Source organism: Netta rufina, assembly GCF_964035555.1.
Source record: "Netta rufina genome assembly, chromosome: 5".
NCBI classification, from domain to species: Eukaryota; Metazoa; Chordata; class Aves; order Anseriformes; family Anatidae; genus Netta; species Netta rufina.
Genome location: NC_140128.1, coordinates 55,164,386 through 55,190,130, shown reverse-complemented (window position 1 = coordinate 55,190,130; position 25,745 = coordinate 55,164,386). Strand labels below are relative to the sequence as shown.

Below are 25,745 nucleotides of genomic sequence, written 5' to 3'. Positions count from 1 at the left end.
GTAATTTTTTTTTTTAAAGACACGCATGGATGTAGCTGATAAACAGGAATCAGCCTACTCCTACCCAGTGAGCCTGCCTCCCTGTACAACACACTCAGAGCAGGTTGATAGATGTTATATGATATTTTGATAACTTTATTTGCAACCTGACTGCCCACAGCAAGGAGATGTTAAATAACCACAGGTGCTGCTGTAATTTAAGTTCCATTTTACTTGGAAGAACATGTTATCAAATGATTTAAATAACGTCTTACCTGACTCAATCTTCCTGTCATTGCCCATGTTGGTTCTCATCTGGCTCTCCAGCTGCAATTTTAACTCTGAGTTAGCATATGGTGCAGTGAGGTTCCTAGCTCCCAGTCACAAACAAAACCCAAACCACTGAAATGCAACTGACCTCCAAGCTTACAACAGTCAGCATGTTCAGCTGCAGTTTCTACCCCTTCGTCAGTGTCACTTACTACCAGCCTCTGAAATGCTGTTCTTGCATCACTACAGCTCTGGGGTGCAAAGACTGGACAGCCCAAGTTATCTGATGAAGTATCTGCCTTGTGTTAAGTGTCAAAACACACAAGTTTTAATAAATGCAATTTAAGAACCTTCCCTTTATACAACTTTATTCATCTTTGGATTTCACAACTGAGATTTGTTTCTATACAGGAAAAATTGAACTAATTTTTTACAAAGAAGATTTACATTCTAGAAGTACACTCATCTTTACCCTGTAAGACTGTTTTCAAATATTTCAATTTCTACACTTTGAAAAGAAATGTTAAATGACATGTGAGAAATTTTGAACAGCTTTGAATTAATCTACAGCTCTGTGATGTATTTAGAGAGACCTTTTTCAGAAGAAACACGGAGTTCTAGAAACAGATTTCTTTTGAAAAATAAAACAAAGTTAATTTGTGCTCTGCAAAGATAAATTTACACAACTGATGCATTAACAAAACACGTAGTAAAACACATTAAACAATTCATCACAAGCTTCTTCGTGAAATCACAGTGAATTACTACTATTTGTTACAAATAACATTTGTTATGGGGTAAGACAAACAGGTGAACTCTGAAGTGGATTTCTTCCACAGCTGTAACAAATTGTAAGTACACATGGAGAGCAAAATGCAGCATCTTAAAGCCAATTTTAGCATGTTAAAGTTTTTAATCAAATATTAAATCCACAGATCTAAAAAACAAACAAAAAACCACTGATTTCCTCAAGAAGGATAAATTGACATTAAAAATAGTTACCTGGTTTTGTTGTGTTTTTGTTTCGTTTAAATCATGCCCTAGAAAACAAAATACCATTGCTGATTGCATAGAACTCATCTGGGTGGAATACCTTACAGTGTAGAGTATCACAGTATTACAGTGCTACATAATTAAACCTAAAAAAAACAGTAACTTTCCATCCATGAACTGTGACTCGAGTGAATCTGATGAATATAGGGAGCCTAACCTAAGGATTGCTCCTTTTAAAACTACTTGACAGTGCTTATTCCGTGATGTCTAGAATTTTAATCTCTTACTTTATCATGTGCCAGCACAGCCTTTAGAGCACCTTTGAGCTTTTTGATGTAGCTGAAGTACTAAATGAACTTCAACGCTGGTTCTCTAAGCAGCTCTAACTAAACCACACAGTATAGACAAGTTTTTCAACTTCCCTATAGGCATAAACTTTTTCTCAAAAAACTCAAGTCTTTCAAACTCCGTTAGGTGGGGTGGCATTGGTTTTCATTTCTGGTTTACTGCTGTGAGCTTCCCCCTTCTTAAAAACAAAGAAAACACCACTGACCTTGGTTATTCAGTGTACAGAGACTACAGTGAACGGTTTGAAAAAAGAGAACCAAAGGTAAGTGTTCAAAATCTCCCTCAATTACAAACCACTAAAATAAAAAAAGGAAGAAGAGCCAATGTTTATATGAATATTTCTGTCTGTGACAACGTGAAGTTGCTACAAGGAAACTGTAGGCTTCATAGTATCACATCACGTTTATTCTCTAAGTAAAGGCAGACGTTACCAAAATGCCATTCTCTTAGCAGCTTTCAGACAAAACACATGACCTATGGAACAAAACTAAACTAACTTGAACTCCTCAAAGTACTGCAAACACGCTTTTGATGAAGCACTGCACACATCTATTACTGTATATTTACAACAGAACCACACCATTTTCAAAATTACTGGATTCAAACAGTATGTTTTAAGTGCAACTTTCTCAATAATAAAAAAAACACAACACAATTTTAATTTACCACCATTCAGGAAGGTTTGGGGGGTTTGGTTTGTTTTAAGGAAAGACACAAACTCTAATGGGCCCCATTTTCCATTGTTCCTTCCAACTGCTCTCTGCTGTACTCCAAGCACAGACATGCCAGCAGTAGCTAAGTTATTCCTCTCAAAGAGGAGCTAATCACCAACCAGTTACATTTTACAATAACATTTAGCAAGATCAAAACTCAAGGACAAGTATTGCCAGTGTTACTGAAGTGTGGTGCGCAACCAGACAGATAAAGGGCAAGAGGCACCTTGGTACCAGTAACAATCTGCGTGTGATTCTTCCTACATGCAACTTGCCAACTGTACACCTCAGAACCAACCACTGTTAGCAGGAGAACCTACAGGAACTGGCATAGTCTGAAGTTTTTGTAACCTTTTTACAAGTTCACCTTTACAATTCTGAACAAAGAAAACCAGACCAGATTAAGAACAAGCTGGTACTGCCAAGGCTGTGGTTTTCCTAACAAGATGTCTGTCAGTTCTAAAGATAAATTTTAATTTTCTGTTTAATCAGAGCTGTTGATTTAGTTTGTTACTGAAGACACCCATGAATTATGCAGTCAGTGTTTTTTTTTTGGTCTTGTACTTTATGCAGACTGTTAGCTACAACTGGAACAGAGGAAATTCAGAAAGAAAATCTTCCATAAAGGCAAAGTGAGAAGTCCACCTGAAATTGCACTGCACACAAGCCAAGTCATGACAGTAATTCATTTGTGACTGTACACAAGGAAAGTTGACCTTAAATTTGTTTTTGCACTTTACAAGTTTCTCTCAAACTGCAAACAGCACACTGCCTCTAAGCTATAAGGTTATTAGGAAGTTCTTGGCCATCATTCTTGGGGATCTATGGATTGGAGAATTCTTGAAATTTGGATTTCTTCACTGAAAAAAAAAATCTTTTAAATGTAAGAACTGTTTAATAAGCTGTAGCTCAACAATTCAGATTTATCTTCCAACACACTTTAAAATGTAAGGGTTTAAAACACGTAAGAGCACAGTACTGGTAATGCCACCAACAGTAAGGGCTATCTGAAATCCTAAATGAGAAAATCCACTCTGTATGGTCTTGCATTTTAGAAGCTTTTAGAAAGCATACATTTAACCATCACCAGGGCTAAGTATTTTCTATAAGCATTTCTATTTAAACAAGTCTGCAAAAAATATCCTTTAAGGATGAATGCGTTTGAAAATTTTCAATATATTTTTTAAATCATTCCTTATTACCAAATTCAGTTGTGTCCAAGCAGCTTTTTTTTTTTTTTTTTTTAAAGGAAAGTAAGTCAGACTTTTATAAACCTCTCCAAGTGAAGTGTTTAACTCTACAGAACAGTGTTACGAGGCCCGCTGAGCCACTCCTATAGCAGCAGCATCGTGCTGCTGTGAACCAAGGTGACCGTAATACAGGGCTACGTGCACTCAGAGCTTCTCATGGTGCTGCCAAAGGGACAGGTGACACTGCTGCAGGCTGCCAGAGCAGTCAGCAGCTGCGGCGGTTCTGGTGTCTCCCCACGCAGCCTGACAGCCTGGTCTACGTACGGTTCCTTCTACAAAGCCACCTCAGGCTTTGTGCAGAGAACCAAATTCACCAGTGGGTATGTGTAACACGTTTTGCTTTAGGGAGAAAAAAGGTATATATATTATATATTTTTATATTAAGCTCTTTAATAAAAGATTAAAACTCGAGAGTCTACTTTATATGAGTATATACTGTTAAGATAACAGAGCAACAACTTGTTCTTGCTCAAGATCACTAATGAGTCGCACTGCTCTGTACTAAACTTCTACAAATTAGCAGCATCGTATCTCACCGTTTCTAAACCGTCTTTATAGCAGGTATACCATACGCAACTTTCTTCGAAGAGATGCTAATAAGGTACCTCCTGGTAAACATAGTCAAGTGCATTACATATACAACTTTTTGCACCAGTTACTGTAACAACTTAAAACCAGATGCAAAACCAGTCAAATACTTCTAAGTACTAATTCTAACGACTCTTCACAGCCTGTTCAAACTCTGAAACTTGTTTCTCTCTTTCACTTGGTGCTAACCTAGAATGAATGTTCCAGCTTTTCCCAAAGTTAATTTTGTTCTGCATTTTCCAACTCACAACTATGACCACAAATACATTTTTACACTTGTTTTACTTTCTCATCCACTCCACGTGACTTTTTACAAAAGATGAACAAAATTACAAGCTTTACAGAAAAGCAAAAGGAAATACTAGTATCTATAAAATACTTAAAACATACATACTTAGTTCCAGCAGCAGTCCTTTATACAGACAGCATATATATTAACCGTAAGTAGATTTAACATGGATGTGTGGTCAAACAAGTTGCTTGCCGCCGGTGGCCATCTAGTGCTTCCTCTGGGGCCCTTAGATTTGAGTGGTCCTTTGCACAGCAGCTACTCCACAGTGTAACAGCCCAGCCTGCAGTTGCCTGCTTCTGCTGTCATCAGCTATTACGGAGAAAGGATTTGGGATCAGCGTAAGGAAATGTTGGAGCACTTTCAGCGTACAGAGAATGGGGCTGTGAATTCCAGTGGACAAGCGAGAAAGTCAACCTGAGGCTTGGCGTTTCCCTAAGAGCAACAGCAGCTGCTCTGGGACAGCTGCAGTCCAGCACTTCAGTATCCTTCAGCCATACAAGATAAAGATCAAAACATTTTCCATTTGTTCTGATCAACGTGAGCTGACCTATCTCCATTGATTATTGTGCCCTAAGACGTACGTCAATAAGTATCAAAGTTATGGTCACAGGTATTGCTATTCATGCTATCTAGATATAATGTCACCCCAACCGTCTCTTTTGCAGAATTTAACAGCTCAGTCTAGTGGTTAAGGAAGCCATGTCTAAGTGCCGTTTTGCCAGCTAAGGTTTTTAACATCAAAATAATCAGTGGTGCAAGAGAAATCCCCGCCAATGCAGTGTGCTCAATTTGAACTTACACGGTAATGCAAATAATTTATCCTTTTCCCCAGCACCGTATATATTTATTGCTATACATTTCATTTTGCCCACATTTTCAAACAATTTGCATTTTGGTATGCTTTAAATATGTTCATATTTTTACAATTTTTTGGCTGCTGTAATCCTCAGACCTATTAAAGAAAACATAAGTAGCATGAATGGGAGCAGTGCAATGAGCAATATACACCTATATAGTTTTCTTTTAGAAGAAAATACCCACTAATGCCGTGTTTAAAATTGTCCCTATTTAGAGAAGTAAAAACAGCAGTCCACTGAAAAAACAAAAATAAAAATCTACAAACTAGGTGTTCCTATACATAATGATGAGGAACCAAAGCTTTGAAGGTCTCAGTGCTTCTTTATTCACAAAGTATTAGCTAGCTTCTGTCCAAGAATCTCAATGCGCCAAATCAGTATGACTGACACTCAGAGCTCTCGAGTCTGTCAGACAATTATTTCGTTCCTGTGTGAAGGGGGGGAAAACAAAAAAAAAGAAATTATGCAGATGCCCAGATAGTTCAAGCAAATAAACAAAATTACTAACTTTAACAAATAGGAAGAAACAAATACAAGGAACTAGAGAGAACCAGCCTTGTTTATGTTGTTTTGAGGGACTTCCTTATTCTAACAAACATCTTTTCCCCTGCTTTTCAACTACAGTACTGAAACAGACCTACTGAGATCAATATACACCCTCTAAAACCCTAGCCCAAGTCTTACTCAAAGCATAAACACCCATCTGTGGGAACCACCACAAGTGTCCGTAGCAAGTAAACTAGAGAAGTTCACAAGTCGATACCTGCTTTTAATACTGCATGTACACACAAAGATAAATAACTCATCCGGAATAACTCATCACTTACATACTAAGAACTCTAGGGCATGACATTATGAAACCTTTGACTGTTGCTACAAAGAATTATGCTTTACCCTGATGGATTTTTTATTCTTGTTTTGGCTAAAGTTCACTCTAAGCTTAGCGTACGTTTCACACCACAGAAACCTCTGTAGTACATTGATTAGAGATAGTACTGTTAAACCTTTATGCCACTTCACAGCAAAATGAGAGTCACACAATTTGGGTTTATTTGCTGCTTTCGGACAAATAGTGAGGAAGATCCTCGTGTACAGTTTCATTAGTACTGAAGAAGTTGTATCTCCCTAAAATTAGTTGCAGTTACTGTGTTAGTACAATGCACAACACTGTTTAGAACACGGAACACTGCCAGCATAAATGACAATATGGGAAACGCTGACTTATTAGGCAAAAACAAGAAATGGGAAGTAGCGATCGGGCACACCATACACAGTTAGGCAAGATAAGCTTATTTTAGCTGAAGCAAAAACTTAGCAGGCGTGTTTTAGAGACTATTCCTCTACAACCTCAGCAACAACTGAAGTAGCACTTAAGGAAATCTGAAAACGTACAGCAGTTAAGGTGATGGGGCCCTTTTCAATAAAGATGCTTAAGAACAAACACTTAGCAACTGAGTTTTACTAGTTCTTCTTGTTTTTTATTTTTAAAGCAGTGTTTACAAGGAGGTAAGATTTCAGAAGTTTCATATCCATCTTAATAGTTAGACAGTCCAAAGCCAGAGACTGCTTGATATCACAAAAACTAATGGTCTTTACTAATCTGACTTAAGTACTTGCTTAAGATTAATTCACAAAAGTGTTAAAGCATATGCTCAAGACATCATTTAGTAAACGTCTTGCTGAATTAGGATCTCGCCAATCACTGTTGTTTCATTATTTATCACACTTTTTTTTTTTTTTAATCCCGAACCCTACCAATGCTATCTATTTTTGTAAGAATATCGTAGGGCTTCTTACTTGAAAATGATCTTCAGTAGCCTTGCCACCCATGTTAAGAACATTCAGAGAACTGGCACGCTTCATGCTGCAACCAGGACAGTGAACATGCAAGGATAAACCGATCAGAATAGCTGAAAACTAACAGCTCTAAAAACACACGTACAACAATGACCAATGCACAGTTAAGGGAGTTTTAACAATGCCCCCAAACTGATCGGAGGAATACCCCTTAAGATAATTATATGAATTAAAATATTTATTATATTCAGTTGTTAATTACATCTAAAACAAATTAGAAGCTCCTCAGAGCTTAAACACTTCAGGCAACTGATTTAATTGCAACTAAAAATGAAATCTCCGTTTTTAAAGCACATCAAATTAATACACTGATTTAACATTAATTTTTAATTTGCTAATCCTCATTTTCATTTTTGTGCAGCTTCTTATAAGAGCATCAAAACATTCAAACATTTTAGGCAAAAGTGGTGAAACAAATCTGTCACGTTGGCAGTATTTAACTTGGAAAAATTAAAACAAACATTAGTTTAGTACTTTCTGCCTCGTCTATATAAATGTCCAAAATCTGTTATTTCAAAAAAACATTTTAGTATATTTTATCTTAAACATTTCAAGGTGAGGAGAAATAAGATGGTTGCTGCTTTTATCTTTGGTCGTGCTGGCTTTATAGTGCTTCAAGCAGTGGTAACAACAACCCTAGAATACTGTACTGAAGGCAGTGGATGAGGAAAAAAAATGTAATCACCTATACAGGAACTACTGACAGTCAAAATATCCCTGCATTTCCAGTAGTATCTACTGGTGTTTGAGGTAAGGATTAATAATTTATCTCCATTTCTAAAACATATATAACATCTAACAACAATATTTTAAAGTGTGTGTAATGAAATTCACATTTCTGTGAATTAGTCTGAAGTTTCAGATCCCAGTGACTACAACATCAAGGCCTGATGTCCTTAATCCCAAGGTATCTGTGCATTACTCAGAACGCCCTGGGTTTGCCTTGATTTTTGACCAGCTCTTTAATGAGTTAAGAACTCCTCAATGAGAGCTTTGAATGTTCATTGTTGAACCATACACAACAAAACGAGGCACAAAGCCTGCAGTGTTACCTACAGCTGTACCAGGTCCACACAAAGTTTCCGATGCCTTCCAACAACATGGAAAGGTTTATCCACACAGACCACGTTAGGCACTAACCAGTTTTTCTTTCTACTGAAGCAAGACAACTAACAGTCAAGGCCTAGCATGTGTTTTAAGTGCTTTCATAAAGCAAAGGCTTAGCAGAAAAACGAACCAAAACGCTAATGAACACAGGCAACAGCTGCTATGCAACACACGCCTTCTGTTTGTTTTTTTTTTTTTTTTCCTAATAAGGAATTTGAATGTTTCAAAAGCCAGAATGCACACAATTTAAAATATTTGACATGAGTGTTAGCAACAACAAAGCAAAGACTCATGCATAGTATACACCTCTCATTTATTCAAGGAAACGTGTACAGCAGAGGTTATATATGGAAGTCAAAGTTAATTTGTAAAACACAGAACATCAAACTCTCATCAAAAAGAGCATAAAGGTTTATGGAAAACATTCCAGGGAAATAGAAAAATTGTAATTGTAAAAAGGTGTAAATTTTTACAAGTGGATTTATGTCCTTGCTGAAGTGCTAATTAAAGTATTTATCACACCACTTGTGAGGTATGAGATTTTTGTTTTTAGAAATCAAAAACTTCAATCTTTAATTAAGAAATATTTAAGAATGTCAGTCTGGCAAATGCACTTACATTCCATGTTAGAAATTTGAACAATTAACAAGGACACTGAATTGTTTTTCTGCTGTATATGTAAGTGCAACAATGAAAGCTTTTTTTTTTTTTTTCCCCATTTTAAATTACAAATCTCAACTGTTCTGTTCTATGATAAAATTTTATAAGTGGAAAAATTCAAATCTAACACACTATAAGCAAAGTTAAATCACTGCAGAACTGAATTCTGAAATACGGTAAATAACCAAAGAACTGACACCATGCTTCTGCTATTGTATGTTTCAATGAACAGTTCTTAGGAGGTTTGTTTTTTCTTAAAGTAATGCAGAAGTCTTTTTGACAACAGATTTCCCTGGTAAGTTTTCCACTTTATTCTCTTCAACCTTCTGTGCCAAGCAATAAGATGAAAATTAAGTCTCTTGTTCATGCTGTGATAATAATATATTTCTATTTGAGTATTTCTCATTTAGAATCAGACCATTTACTTATTACAGAAGCACAGTATAAGCATCAGGTGTAAATAAATTTCAGAATAAAGCAGCCTTCATAGAGACACCAGCAGGGACTGCAGAGTATATCACTAAGAAGGGAGCCACGTAAATCTTCTACCTAAACTGGCTGAGTTGGTAGCAAAAATGACATCTATATATGCTATGGCAGTATTGTAATATTCAGCTCATAATTAAATATCAAAACATCTGCATTATAAAAACTTAAAAGCCCTTTTAGTAAACTCAAACAGAAAAAAATATATTTAATTCAATTTACTAAAGTTTCTTCAGAAAATTAAATTAGAATGCCTTCTTAGAGTATCAATATGTACAGCTATGCTAATGATCTACAAAGCTGGTGTTTAATACCAGGAGTATTAGCTGTTTTTAATAAGAAATGCAAATATAAATTAGGATTTAAAATCTTCTATGTCTTACAAGAACCGAAAGGTAATATTTGTCAACACGCTCAATGTGCATACCTACATAAACGGCTGCCAATACAACACATTTATTACATGTTTTAAAAACAAACTATTCTTTGAGAATAACAGTGAAAACCAAGAAGATTTTGTCAAAAAGGGAATGCAAGAAAGATATTGCCATCTTTCCATATTTCTTTCATACCAATGTCTTTATTTGAGGAAATATCTGCTGATACAGACCACACAATGCAATTAACGTTATGTGGGTAGATTACTTTTATGTTGGTCAAATAACATTACAGAAATGCAGGCAATAAAGAGGGAGAAGAGTTTTTACAGGACACTGCAAAGACAAATGTCTTCAAGTAGATGTAACTAATGTACTATATATAATCATGTACTTACTTCAGCTGCAGAAAAAGCGAGCTGTCTTTACTACAGTAAACAGGGAATAAAACTCTGGCTTTTAAGAAACTGAAGACCTTTCCATGTCTCACAAAAAGGAGGAGCAAATGCAGAATTAAATCTGAATATAAGCATATATATCCTTACAAGGCTGCACCTGAACTGTGATGTATGAACTTTAGCCAGAACTGAGTAGAAACATAAAACCAAAGTATAGAAATACTAATACTGAAAGCAAGAAGAAAATTCCTTTGTTCTTTTCTGGCTTGCACTTGCATATTTTCTATAACTCCTCCTACATCTGCATACTTCTTTCTTCTAATTACATGTTTTTCACAGTTTATTCCCAATCTGTCATCTCAGAGGCAGTTCTCAGTTATGTATCGATAAATGCAAAGGGAGTTTTGACCTTGAATTTGATTCAGTGCCTTCAACATCAAGTCTGCAACAGCTCAGCAAAAAAATTTCAATTAAAGATTTTGAAAATCAGATCAAGCTGAAGTTGAAAGTTGTCATCATCATCTATTCTATTACTCATAGATGCAGTCAGAAGTTAATCCAAGCTCTCTAATTTAACTGTTTTAAAACAGTTCAAATTCACATTGGCAGAGTTTCCTATTAACTAATTGAGATCCAGTTTCCCACAGCAAGGGAAAGCTGATAGCATGCTGGGGGGTTAAAACCAAACCAAGCCAAACCAAAAACCCAAGGAGTGCCATTATGAAAACAGGAGTACTAAATTTTTAACACTTCAATGTGTCTGCAGCAGCCAGAAAGTGATGAATGTTTTTTATGCATTTACTAGAAATATACATATACCCAAAACCATAATCATATGGTAATTAGTAAAGTGTGAAAACTCTGAATCAATAAAATTTGATGCTGAAGGTCAAAATGTTTGAGATGCACAAGTAGGTTCAAGCTTTTCAAAATTCTCCTCTGCTCTCTGAAATCTGGGTTTTCCCAAAATACTGAGAAGGGCTCAAGTCAGTAATTTGCTTTATACTCACAACAATATGTTAATATATTAAAACTACAGAAATCCTTGTCTTAGGTTTACTGTATTCAAGCTTTTATTGTTGAAAAACAAAGGTAATATTTATCATCCTTTATTGCTGTGTGAATAGGAGAACTTTACTACTAATACTGACCAATAATTCTACAAGGCTTGTTTATTCAAGTGGCTAATGCAATAAAAAGGGGGAAAAAATAAAAATTGAGTTAATTCTTAAAAGCAAATATAATTCCTCAGACAGTAAAGAACTTTCATTATATGCTTAAGATAAGTTTTTCTATTTTATTTTTCTTTAAGATTCTATTCTACATGACATGCAGTTACCTAAGCAGAGAAGAAAATACTGCCTTAGGTACTGCACTAGGCTACAGCGGGGGCACAGAACGAGGGCACACCAGCACAGCTAAGAATAGATAATTACCCTGGATTCTTTGGTTCACTGTCTCGTGAACTTCCTCCCTTCAGCTTTCTAACCAGCTTCTCACTGCTGCGTCTAATGGAAGCACGAAGTTTGCTAAAGGAACCACTGCGTTTTAAAGATCCAGTGCCATCCTGAAAAAAATTGAACAAATGTGAAACTGCAAGAGCCTTTTGCCCTCCCCAAAACCTGGTTACAAGTATTTATTGATATTAATATAATCTTGGTACAATTACCTACATAGAGAATACCATATAGCTACAACTTTACCAATCCAAAATGGTTCCTTCCATCAAACTGTAACAAAAATTTCTGAATTGTGAAGACATGCTCAAGCAATGATTCATAATAATTAGGAAAAAAAAAAGCCACAGTATGTCAAACCATTCACCATCACCATGTTACCATTTCATAAGAATGCATCATGTTTAACAGAGTACAAGCCCCAAGTGAAAGCATTCCATCAATCTAGAAAGAAAACTGTTTTATTTTTTTTCTAAATATCTATGGTACTTGCAAACATGTTTATTTAATCCTAAAGTCATTATGCAAAATATTTCTGATCAGAAGCATGTATGGTTAAATTGCTGTGCATCATTTTAACTCTCACCAAAGAAAACGTAAAACATGACAAAAATGCATTTTTTATATATTGCGTTCATGTTTTACACAGCTGTGCTCATCCAAAGAAATTTCCAACTGAGCACAATTCTGTTGGTATGTTTTACTCTTAAAAACAAAAAACAAAACAGTTTATTAAAAGTGACCACTTCCTACCTCAGAGATACCCTATGTGATTATGAAAGGAAGAGTTGTGGAAGAAGAAAGCAAAGTGCTACTAAGCAGACCAAGACAGACACCTGAGTTGGAGTGAGTTTATTAGAAGTTAGAAAGACAAATACACAAATCACTGAACACCAAGATTAGTAGAGAAAAGCATAATTGCCAAAATTTCACACAAAGACTAAACAGCAATGCTACTTTAGAATAATCATAAGTGAAGACATCCAGAGTTCCATATTGATGTTAACCATGTAATAGGTCTCTAAATACATTTTAAAGCACTTGGAGAACATGCCTTACTTTTACGTGTTTTGTTTTTTCTTTTTTTTCTTTTTTTTTTTGTTTTGTTGTGGTGTTTTTTCTCCTGTAAAGATCACCATCATGCCATTTCAATAATACCTTGTGTGATACTTTTAACTACCTTTTTTTTTTCCATAGTGAACAGCTACTTATAAAGTTCATTGTTACTTCTTTACTAATGTATTACACAGCAAATGGTTGTAATAACATTTTGTATGACTAGATACATATTTGGCAAAGCTACACGTGTACAGAAATAGAAAACCAAAAAAGACACCAGCACTGAAGGAATGGCCAGTTTACAGGGAAGTGTAGCTCTGACAAGAATCTTAAGGGGTTTGCTAAAACACAGCAGTCAGTACTGAAGAGAGAAGTTAAAGCTTGAAGATGGTGCACGCCCGTCATGCAGGAGACAGTATAAGAACCACAAAAGGCATCTAGGCCTGTCAGAAACGGAGAGAGAAAAACTGAATGAAACTGTTGGGAAAAATTCAACAGTTTTCAATTTTGAACAGTTATGTTTACAGTATTTCTAGGTCACGCTCAAAACTATTTTTTTTTTCCAGAGTATTTGGACTGCGCTCAAGTACAAAGTGCAGGCCCTTGCAGTTACCAGAACATGAAAGTTTCTGCAGTTCAGCCTGTATCACTGATGTGCAATGTACAAACGAGCATGAATGATGCTGGGCATTCGTTAAGTTAGAATTGGTACAAAACATAAAACATCTTTAAGAAGGGAGAGCCTTGATACTGCATTTTGTAAACAAGGAAAGGATTTTTCAGCTGACGTTAACGCAAAAATAAAGGAAAAAATAAAAAGAGAAGGAGGAAACAGAACAAGGTGCATTCATTTCAGCTTTAACTTCTGTCAGGAATTTTCCTCAAACAGAACTCTAAGAAGAACGAGGTCTGCCCCTAGCCTCCAGACAAAATTCTGTTCATTCCCTTAGGGAATTAGAATCCACCTAACTGTCAATTCGGTCTCTCAAATATGTTTTAAAACATTTATGTGTATGCATAAACACATACAAATATACATATATAAAAAAAATCCAAGTGGAAACTTCTCTCCTTTCACTACTGCAACAGGGCAGCTGAAAGAACTTGCCTTTAAAAATAATCTGGGGTTCAATCAACACAATCTCCACTCTTGGTACAAGTGCAGACACCACTACCTATACTGTCGATGTGTGTTGAGAGCCTTTATCTACAGCAACTGGGGCAGACAGCAATCAACATGAGTTTTGGAAGTGGCAAAATGCTGTGCTACCGAGTGACTGGGAGATCAAAATCTAACCAAAGAATAGTTGTGTCTCAAATCCAATTGCAAATGTTGGTCAAACTTTTAATATATGCTTCTGTTTGGGAGGGTTGAATAAACTGAAATGTAAAATTCCAGTTAGAAATATTCTATCAATGAAGGATCAATTATTCCTATGTTCTTAAACCAGTCATGTTGCAGTAGTCACAATGGTCCAAAGACCAAAGGCAAGACAGATTTGGTATGCACAGAGTATAACTTTTTCGCTAACATATTCAGAATAAGTAAACGAGCTTTTGGGTACTTCAAATCTGAAATATAAGCATCAAGCTTCCAATTTAGACTGACTGTAGGACTAACAAAACACCTTCAAAACATATTCAGGCTAAAAAAAAAAAAAATTCTAAATCCAGTGTAAGCAAAACCAGCACCAACAACAATCAGAGATATCGATTTCTATGGCAAAGTTTAACTGCTAATTTTTACATCACTCAGGGAATGAGATCACCTTTCTCTGTTTGCTTCCAGCTCCCCACCATTATCATCTCCTGTACTTTACAGCTATCAGCTACAAGGCCCATCTGATTTGACTGTCTGACGTTTCTCATTAAACTAGAGCAACTTTGACCAGCTAGTATATGGTAACAAAATTTACTGCTTTCATTTCACACCCGAAAATGGACTTCTTTGCCCCAAAGCCCAGCTTTTTGAAATATCTTTTATTATTCTAACCCATATATTTCCTTACACTAAAAAACTTTACCTTAAATTAAACATTATTATACCATGAAGATTTTTAACTGTCCTCCAGCTGGCTGCAAAATCAATTTACAAAAATGCCCATCTGATGTACTTTCATTTTCTTAAAAGTGGTGTAAGAGGGGACAGATTTATTTTCTTCTTTAGAAAGTGACAGTGATAAAAAAGACAGATATACTAAACAATAAGAATCTTGAGGTACAAGAACAAATTTAAAATATTTGCAAAGATAATTTGCTAGATTTCCAATTTTTGGTGTTTTTAGACAAAATATTTCATTGAATATTCAAATATCTTCTTAGATTTAAAGGACTGGCTTCATGAGAAACATTTAAAGATGCACAACCTTAGCTAATTTTAATTGTTAGTGACAGATCTGGTTCAATATTTCACTTGTTTTTGTAAGAATATATGACATTACATTAAAGCACACAGTGCTTACTAGGAATTTCATATAGAAGTCAATTACAACGTCCTCTTCCAACAACAAAAAAATCATTGTTTGATGCTCTACAGACTCCATCTATTCTCTCTGACAGCAAAGAACATGAGTCAGCTTGAGCACCTCAGAAGAATCTAAATGGAAAAGGCAAGCCTTTCTTTAAACTCTACAGACAGCCTGATTAAAAATCTATTATACGTTGTGAATCAGAATATTTTGTCTGGAGGAAACACACAAAGGGTAAAAAAACTACACCATATATGTACAGGGAAGAACAGCACTGAGATAGAAACGCTAGCAGTGTGGAGGGAGAGAGAGTTGCCCACTTATATATAACATGTAATATAAATTCTTAAGAGGGAAAAACAAAAAGTAAATAATGAAGACCAGAATAAAGCGATGCCACTTGAACACATTAAAAAAGAAAAATTTGCCTTGGGAGGAGAAAATTTAATTTTTCAGATCAAAAAATTTTATCACTGAGTCCCATTCAAATATTGACCTAGAAATACTGTCCAATGTTTTTCCAGAAGGCCCTTTCAATCCAAAACCTGCATGCTTGTTTAATTAATGTCAATAACAGAAAAAAGTTTTATCCATTTAGAACATACAGTCATGCAAAGTACAGCAGAAATTCAGGGAGGAGTACAGTACACAGTTCTAACGCTGAATGGGCAAAATTAGAGTTAAAAAAAGTTATCCAACCTTTCTTTGGATTTATTAATGATGCAGTGTTATTCACGAGAGATGCTGATTGACTGTCTTGGCACTGAGAACACCAATGCCAAGAAAACAATGACAAGGAGACGAAAGAAAAGACGGAAAGAACATTCTCCTTTGAAACTAAACCAGTATATGTTTTACCAAGGTTCCTTTGGAACTTGTAGATTTCTAAGATTTGTGAAGCGTGGCTTAAAAACAGACAAACAAGCAAAAAGATTGCTATTGTAAGAGAAACGAAACTTCAGAGCACTCAGTATTGCAAAGTAGGCTACTTCCCCTCCCATAAAGCAAAAGCAGGCAAGTACACCACTTCTATCATCCAACAGAGTGTTTCCAGCAGAACTACAGCTGGGAGTTAGTTAACAGTGCAGTAGATATCCCATTGCTAGCAATGGGATAAAGCATGGGAAAGCTGGTGTGGGAAGTCAACAGGTACATAAACCTGACCAATAACTGAAAGGTTGCACTGTCTTTGAAATAAAGGAAAACAGTAGTTAGAAGATGTGTATGCAATCACATCGTGTGTGTGTTTTTGTTTTGTGACCATCAGTGTTACGCTGTGAAGCCAACACATAAGAAAAACAGAAACAAGTCCTGACTCCAGTTAAGTTCCAACATGGGAAAGTGATAGTAATATTTCACTTAAGAAATGTGAAATTGCTGTCATTTTCTTATGTGATGGCATTGTGTATTCAAATGGATTGTGTAACAGCCTGAAAAATTACGCTGTTTCTTCTAGTAAGTTGTGTAAGGTGGAGATTGGAATTATTTTAATATTAGGCTCATCAATTTACTTTAAAACCTCTAACACTTAATACATCTCCATAGCAAATGTGATTCCAACTGATGCAGCACTTTCAAGGAAACATTTAAACTGTGGGCAAACATGGCATTGAAAGGACAAAAGCAAAAGCAAAAGTTTATTGCCAGAATATTTCTACCAGTAAAAAGAAACCCACTGAAAAGCAATTAAACATCAGACCATAACCAGGACACTCAATCAGCATTAATCAACTCAGAGTTAAATTCAACTGCTTGGGATTCTTTAAGAAATTTCACCATTCAGGACAACAACAGAAAGGATGTTTTAAAGTTTTAAAACATTACATTTGGTTTTGATATGATCTTATGAAAAACAAGATATTACTCTTTATTTCTTAACTGATTCTGCAGAATTACAAAAAAGGCAAAGTAGATCAACCACGGACCAATGACGATACGATAGGCTGGTGAGGATTTGTGATGGTGATAACTGATCTAGGCTATTTTCTTTAACTGTGTACTGTACTTACCCCATTCCATTCTACGCTCATACTCACTTCCTCGCCTCCATCAGGCCCACTCTCGTATTTTACCACATCAACATTGAGGCTTTCTCGGCTTCGTCTTTTTTCTATGCTCTCAGGGTCATTCAGCACTTCAGCAACTCTCTGTTTATGAACATTGTCAAGACCCTGAGAATTTGAAGCAGAAAAAGGTTTTATTTTATTATTTGCTGTACTCATCTGCAATTCACACAAAATAACCATATCAACAAACAAGTCAAATACGCAATTCCATTGCTCTGAGTCTGCTTTCAACAACTACCTTTTGCATCTGAATACCTAATTCCTATACACAGTTGCATTTTATCTAAGATACTGCCATGACACAATACAGTATTATACCCTTCAGAAAGAAATACAATAGAAGATAAATAATAGAATAGCATAATAGAAACTAAGCTTGTAATAGGCAGAACAGACTAGATATACAGACAATAAAGTATATTTAGGCATTCTTTAAAATAAGCTATCGATTACCAAGTAATCCTTTAGATATCTTTAAGTGATAAAACACTTTCTATGAGGTATTTTACCCTGCACTAAAAGTAGTGCAGGGAGAAGTCTTTAGCACAGAAACTAGAATAAAAATAAAGCCCAAATCATGTTCACTTTCTTTATAACAAACCTAGTCCACATCATAAATAATTTTTGCTGACAGGAAGAGATCCCAGAAGAATACCCCGCACATACAAAAATACTCCGCATTTTTTACTTTGCAGCATCAGCAGCAAATAAAAGAGGGCATCTGTAGGGCAAATCCATGAAGTCCAGCACAATGTAAAAAAGAATACAGAAACCATGCAGAAATTCTACCTATTCTGTTTTTCCACAATGTTACATTCTAAAACAGAATTTATAACTGCAAATTTTAAAAATAGGAACAGGAAAAGACAAACAAATGAAACTGATTCTAAGACTTGCACTGGTCAGTGATCACCTGCTCAGAACTAACCACACAGGCAAAAGATAGCTTGTCAGTATAAGCAGACAGTTATTCTTCACTGTGATTATATTAGTAAAAAGCGATGAAATCCACTGTTAACAGCTTACAAAAGCATTACATGTCACACAGGGTACTGGGTACACTATTTCTGATTTGAATGTAATCAGAATTTGGCAATTCTAAAAGGTAAACAATAATACACTTTTGACACATTCACTCTTAAATGCAGAGCAAATACATGAATAACAATGAAGCCTGCTGTCGTAGTGGCATGAAGAAATCAGGTTGTTGGATCCCAACAGCTGCTTTCCACTAACTGAAGAGTTGGACAGCCTTCCCTAATGGAATTCTACACACGCGGAACCATGAAACCAATATATAACGAGTGTGTATTTTCATTTCCATGAGGCCATATGGCACAGAAAAGCGATTTGAGTTCACAGACGGCAGAGTAGCATAGACTCAAAACAGCTTTTGTACCAATCCTTTTAGCAGCAGCTTATAAAAAGCATAAATCTATTTTAATTCACCACTAAGGTGGTGATAACTCACATATGGACTTTAGGCTCTGTTCCAAAGCTATCATCTCATTTACCTCATGTATTTAAATAAATAAATAAAAATAATAAGAAGAAATAATGAAAAACCACCACCACTACCAAAAAACAAACAACAAATGAGGAGGAACTGCACTTTCCAAATTTGTTTGATTTTGTCAGGAAAGAAGAAGGGCAAAGAAAAGAACTTGACTGGTCTCCAAAAACCTAGCACGTACATCCCAGAAGCTAAGGCAAACAAAACATGCTTTTAGCTCAGAAGGGGAAAATGCATTAACCCTGCCTGTTCTTTAATGCCCTTAATAGAAAGGTAGTGTTCAATGCTGCTAGGAAGACAGCAACGTCTCCTACATGCTCAAGGCTAGTGCTGCATGTGATGTGACATATGAGGCAGTATCAGTGTATATATTACATTACACACCAATGGAAGTTTTCTTTTTAATATGCAAATATAAATTCAAGCAATTTTTCTTTTCTTATACTATCATATTATGCCAATTTACCTTTGCTGTATCTCCACTTTAAAAAAAATATATCAAAAAAATCACATATAATGACAACAGTAAAACTAAGAACCAAAGGAAATACATTAAGATATATGTTGCAATGCACATTCATTTCTTATTTTCAAATCACATTTCAGTGACAGACACACCAAAAATGAACCATCAGTAAGAATGTACCAAAGTCATTCTCAATAAAATAAAGTATCTGTATTGACTATTTCCCCCCATCCTTGAATTTTCCCTAATGAAGAACTTTCTTCCCACATTCATGCTTTGCTCTTAACAGTTTTTCCATTTATTTCCATATATTCCATTTATTAACACTTTCTAGTTTTCCACCACTGTTTGTAGAAAAGTGAACTTGTGTCACCTTGTGTCAAAGAGAGCTATTGCTGAATTCACTAGGAGCACAGGAGATTTGCCAGGTACCTTTTGCTCTATCACTTTTCTAAAAGTCTGCTTGTATAACGCACCATACACTGAAAAAAAAATCATTCTTTAAACAGAAACTTCAAATTACTACAATCAATTAAATAAAAAACTACATTATCAATAAAGATATGGTCCATCATTGAAGTGATTTTACTTGAACTAAGAATTTAAGTTTAGAATTTTAGATAGCCACATAAAAAACGCTTCTGAAAAATATAGATCTTATTTACTATTTACTATTCCATATGAAGACAATTAAAATTGAACTTTCCAAGTTTTTTTTATTTGTTTTGATTTTCTTATTTTTGCTTTCCATCTTGACAATCCTTGTTTGCTTGTCCAGTGTTACATACTTTCATATTAGACCTTCTATGAAATCATTTGAAAGGAAAGGAAGAAAACAAAAGCACTTCCCTATCTTTTAACAGTGAGAAAGGGTTACTTGAACAGGAGATTTGACAACACAGAGACAGCCTTAAAAAAAGCAGAGTAGTCTTCCTCAAACTTGAATCACCATCCTATTCTCTGCAACTGATAGGTTTGTAATGGTCTTCCAAAGGTTAGAATCAAGCAGTCTGCACCAGTCACAGTCAGTGAGGGGCAGAACAAGAACATCTGTAAGTTTGACAGCTCATTATTAGCAGTGCATCTCAGACAGAACAGCAATACTGGCAAAGAAGATTATCAACACAAACTCTCCATTCTCCCTTAGCTACAGTTCATCTCCCAGGGCATGCATCCAGCTGAGGACTGCTGGCCAACACAAGGTTCTCCACTTTTCCATTTTCCACATAATTTCACCCACAATTTCAATCATGTCCCAGGTACATGGTGTCACTGCCACAGCAATTAACTGTTTGGGTGGTATTGATTTATCACTAGATCAGACTGAAATTCAAGGGGGACACCAGGCACCAGCCAGCGAATAGCTAAATGTTTATATATTCTGCATGTATGATAGATACTGAAGCTGAAAGTCTGCATAACCATAATGTAGAGATAGCACTGAGGGGAATTTTCATACTTGCCTGTTTACGAGATCTCATTGCTGCCTCTTCTAATGTTTCAGCAGCTTCAAATTTGCCTTGCCGTCTGTAAAGTGCTCCAAGGTTCTTTAAGGTAGTTGTTACTGTTGGACTATTTAAAAATTAATACATTAAATTCTTTATTAGTTTGCGAATTAAGAAAACATAAATGAATATATCCACATTTTTTTGCTATTATTAAACCTGAAATATACCATACCTTATTCATGTACAGGAAGTATCTGTTAAGCCATTTCAAACTGCACTACTAGCTCACGCTAGGATTAGTCAACAGCTCTGTACCTGAACATTAGTCACAAGCCTCTAGAACTACCCAAGAGAAAACTGGAGTGCCATATCCTCATGTTTCTGAGACGCATCTCCAAAGGTTAAAATTTAGTTCAATCTTGATGTGTCCAGCTGAGTAACTCCGAAGCATCCAGAAAATATACATGCTCATACATACAGTGACTGTTACTGTAGCATGCATTAGTCACAAAACAAATGAACAATTCCTTTCATCAGTTATTAGTATCTATTTTCAGTTTATGTGCAAACTAGGTTTGAACAATAAAACTAAAGAAAAAGATAACACATTTCATTAACAAGTCTCACACTCCAAAACAGACGTTTTTGATTCAATGGCACAATGAGAGTTAGAATTAGCTCAATGGCAATATTGTTGCTTGAAGGTTTGTTTGCTCCTATAACAGCAGAGGAAGGATTTCCTCATGCATTAGAACAAACTAGAACATGAAAAACAAACCAACAAAATACATGGCACCTGGAGCTCAGGGCAAAATAACAGGGCAGATTTCAACAGTACAAAGGTTTTTTTGCTTGTTAAAAGCAAGAATTCAAGTAGTGAAGAAAGAAAAAACCCTCACTGAACATCACTAGTACCGGCTTGCAGGCTTTTCTTCATTCACTGTACCATGTCATACATTAAAAAGACAGTTAAGGAACAAAATTAAGACAAACAAAAAACATTTCACCAACTATGATGCAAACTGAAATGCTTGTTACTTGTCTTCCATTTTAAAATACACAATTTCGTTCTCACAAAACTAATATTCTTCAGGCTTTAGAAACTCAAATAATGCAGAAGTGTAGCAATTTATTTTTTCTTCTGCCAGCTAGAAACCCAAGGCTCAGTTATTTTAATGTGTTCAGCTCTGGAGCCCTCAGCACAAGAAGGTCATGGACATACTACAACAAGTCCAGAAGAAGACCACAAAGATGATCAAGGGGCTGGAGCACCTCTCCTATGAACACAGGCAGAGAGAGCTGGGGTTGTTCAGCCAGGAGAAAAGAAGGCTCCAAGGAGACTTTACAGCAGCCTTCCAGTACTTAAAGGGGGCCTACAGGAACGCTGGGGAGGGACTCTTGGTCAGGGAGTGGAGTGACAAGGGAGAAAAGGGACAAGGGAGAATGGCTTTAAACTAAAAGAGGGTAGATTTAGATTAGATATTAGGAGGAAATTCTTCACTCTTGAGGGTAGTGAGGCACAAGAACAGGTTGCCCAGCAAATCTGTGGATGCCCCATCCCTGGAGGTGTTCAAGGTCAGGCTGGATGGGGCTTTGGACAACCTGATATAGTGGAAAGTGTCCCTGCTCATGACAGGGGGTTGGGATTGGGTGATCTTTAAGGTCCCTTCCAACCCAAACCACTCAATGTTTCTATGATTATTTGCACGGTCTCCTTTTTTCTTCTGGTCTTCTCTACAGGTTTTGCTGGGGCAATGTCAGAGAGAGCATGTGTGCCAGCCAACTGTATAAAAAGAAAGGTGACCTACACTAGATCTCATCAGCCTAGATTAAAAGCAGCCTCAGGACATGAAAACTGCTACTGTCTGTGCTCCTGAAACCCAGTTTTGGGCCTGAATATTTAATACTATAGTTTTTGTAGCCCCAAGCAAGTTGCTGGTTTGTTTTCATTTTGAACATGCTTTAATCTGACATTGTTGGATACTGCGTGCTGCTATCTGGTTTGTCCTGTAAAAAAAATACCTACCTATCCACTTTGCAAGCTTTGTACCAGCCACCATATTCTCCAAAAGATGTGCCATCTTTTTGTTTTCCCTAAAAAACAAAAATAACAATATTTAAGTTATAAATCAACTATTTTTATTTAATAAAAACTCCATAAAAAGATGATGACAACGGCCTTACTTTGCATTCTTCCCTCTCTTCTGCATGCATCCAAATAGGTTTATTTTCATCTGATGAAACAGAAGAAAATACTTTATAGAAGTACAAAGCTACAAAGCATTCATTGCAATATTTTCACACTTCTGAAATAAGGCTGAGAACCACAGAGTTATACGACTACCGCAACAGAGAAAATCATTGTCTGTACTACAGAAAGTAGCACAAGATCAATAAAACTTTCTTCTCTTACAGTTTTCCAAATCTGTCTTTTTGTTATCTGAACTTAGGAACAGTTACTTCTGAGAAGCTTTGAAACCCATACGTATTGACATCGATTTGTCATGCGCCTAGTTATGTGCTAGCAAACACACATTTTTTTCTCTTATCGTACCAACTGTTTTGACATCCGAGTGGTGCATATGCTACCATCAGAGAATGCAATGAAAATTCTTCTCTCTGATTTATAGTTGATGATGAAATGCATTTGACTCCAATGCACAGTGTAAATTACAGTAAATGACATTTCCCCCCATTCTTTAATTGTATTAATGAAGGACTTGTATTAACGATATATTTATAATGTCATTAAAAATCTGTACTGACTTTTCTGTGAATGAAAAGTGACCTATTTTTTTGACTCTATAAAAATAGCAAAATTAGTTTGTTGTGCAGAAATTATGCCAGAAATATGATGCATAAGACATAAACCTAAACAAGTTTCCCTCATTTAAGAAAAACTCTCCTGTTGAAATAAACGTTATTGTTGTATCTAAACACTTTCTTATGATGTGTTTTGCAGTACTTCAATGCATTTGTAATCTCACTTTTTAAATCTGCCTCAAGCAGACAACAATTTTAACCAGGATACAATTGCTCTCCCACAGATTTTATTTCTTAACTACAAAAAATCAAATACACATTCAAATCTAGGGACTAAGTTACTTACCATCTACAGAGCCAAATTCCCGTTCATGAGCACGAGTAAGAATCTCTTTGTATAAAGTTTCTGCTTGCTTAAATTTGCCTTGTTTTAGATAGCAAGATGCCTAAAAACAAAATACCCCCCCAAAAAAAGGTATCAGCACACTGTTTTATTTAAGTTCAATAAATAATATAACAAATACATTCTGAATGAAGGTATGTTCAATTCATCAAAAAATGTTACTTTTTCTTAGATTTATTTATAAAAGGCCTACCAGGTTATTCTTTGTTTTTGCAACATTTGGATCATCTGGTCCCAGCTTAGTTTGGTAAATCTCCAGTGCCCTCTGATAGTAGTATTCTACCTCTTCATATTTACCCTGGTTCTGGCATAGTAAAGCCAAGTTATTTAACTGTTTGGCAACATCAGGGTGATCTTTCCCCAGCACCTGAAAAATCAAAAAACTTGTATTAAAACATTCTCCAGTCATTATATCAGGGTTTAGAAATGCATTAGTTAGACATGACCCATTGTATTTTATTCCTCAAGAACTGCAACATAAGGATGATGAAAGCAAATCTTGCAATAGAAAGACATGAAAACCACTCAATTCTATTACAAACTGAGAAGGCTGTAGAACAATTTGCAATAAGATCTATGCTATATGTGTTATATTATGCGAAGTCTGAAGATGCAGATACTCAGTCACAAGGACTAGCTAGAATAAATATCCACAGACTCAGAATAACCAAATTAAAAGCTTTACTGATATATATTTTTTTAAATTACAATACTCTTGTCAAATCAAAGATTATTCAATCAAAATGAGAGAAAAAGGTAGAGAGGTTTATTAGAAAATACATAATTTAGAATATACCCAAAGTGCTCTAACAGCTCTGTAGGACTACTGAAATTTAATACCGTTTTGTACTTCAGACATTGGTAACTACTGTGATTAATCTGACAGATCTATCCAAATAAAACATAAACCAAATGTAAGGATGTTTACTCCCACCCTTACAAAAATCCATTCAAAGGTGCTCTATTTTTTTCAGTCATACCTTTTCTCTGATTTCCAGAGCTCGCTTACACAAAGGTTCTGCTTCTTTGTACTTTCCACGTTTACCATAAAGTACTGCAAGATTGTTTAGAGTTGCTGCCACCTGCCAACAGAATAGAAATATTACTTATTGGAATTTGCAGATACAAACATCTGACAAATACCATCAAAATTAATGTATCTGCAGTGCACTGATGCTTTCAAATTTTCCACAATGCAGACCTCTTGAAATTTGCAAATAAAGAAATAAACATTGCCAAACAATACACACATAAACAGAAATCTAAAAACAAAAACAAATAAAATCATAAAATAATTCATTTGTGGAAATGACATTTAGTACATTCTTGTCTTACAAAGTTACCCATCAAAATTATACTCAGATCCACCTCACTTTGACACAGGCTGCATGATGTGAGATACCCCAATTTTAAACACCAAGTACAAGTGTTTGATTTATGTTTCATTTAAAGGCAGCAGCAAAACAAATCAGAAGTATGCCTTCATTTCAAGTTTGAGAAAGTGATCTGAGTAAGCAAATTTAAAATCTTTCTTCACAAATTAATATCCCATAGAAGATCCATGCAATCTGATCCAAAAATCAAGTAAGTGCAGATGATTCGTGGTGAAACAGCATCAAATATAACCTTCAAAAGGCACATTAAATATTTAAGAGAAAATGAAGAAATTTACAGTGTGACCTCCTACCTGTGCTGCTTAGAGATAAGCCAGGTCTTAAAAACTTTCCTGTTGAGTTTAATATTAGAATGAGTTGGGGGGAAAAAAAAAAAAAAAAAAAAAAAAAAGCAGTCAAAAACACAACTAAAAACATGATGTTGCATGTATACAAACCGCTGGATGATCTTTGCCCAAAGTCTTTTCACGGATAGCCAAGGCATCATTCAGGAGATTTGCTGCGTCTTTGTACTTGTTCTGGTCTCTAAATTT

General features: G+C 35.6%; 1 protein-coding gene across 5 annotated transcripts in view; it reads right to left on the bottom strand.

Annotated features, from left to right (window-relative positions):
• Nucleotides 1-596: 596 nt before the first annotated feature.
• Nucleotides 597-25,745, bottom strand: part of KLC1 (kinesin light chain 1) — a gene marked incomplete at its 3' end in the record, with an annotated part of 50,003 nt that continues 24,854 nt past the window's right edge. Inside the window, exons 6-16 of one of the 5 annotated variants that reach the window (XM_084288051.1) lie at nt 25,650-25,737; nt 24,799-24,900; nt 24,012-24,185; nt 23,762-23,861; nt 22,837-22,886; nt 22,679-22,746; nt 20,668-20,776; nt 17,169-17,330; nt 11,612-11,742; nt 7,088-7,154; nt 597-5,717 (exon numbers count right to left, since the gene is read on the bottom strand). In XM_084288051.1, the coding sequence (XP_084144177.1) occupies nt 5,652-5,717; nt 7,088-7,154; nt 11,612-11,742; nt 17,169-17,330; nt 20,668-20,776; nt 22,679-22,746; nt 22,837-22,886; nt 23,762-23,861; nt 24,012-24,185; nt 24,799-24,900; nt 25,650-25,737 (1,117 nt within the window). Of the gene's footprint in view, nt 5,718-7,087; nt 7,155-11,607; nt 11,743-12,063; nt 13,135-17,168; nt 17,331-20,667; nt 20,777-22,678; nt 22,747-22,836; nt 22,887-23,761; nt 23,862-24,011; nt 24,186-24,798; nt 24,901-25,649; nt 25,738-25,745 lie in introns of those variants that run through there. The other 4 variants (XM_084288052.1, XM_084288053.1, XM_084288054.1 and 1 more) reach the window with 4 other exon arrangements.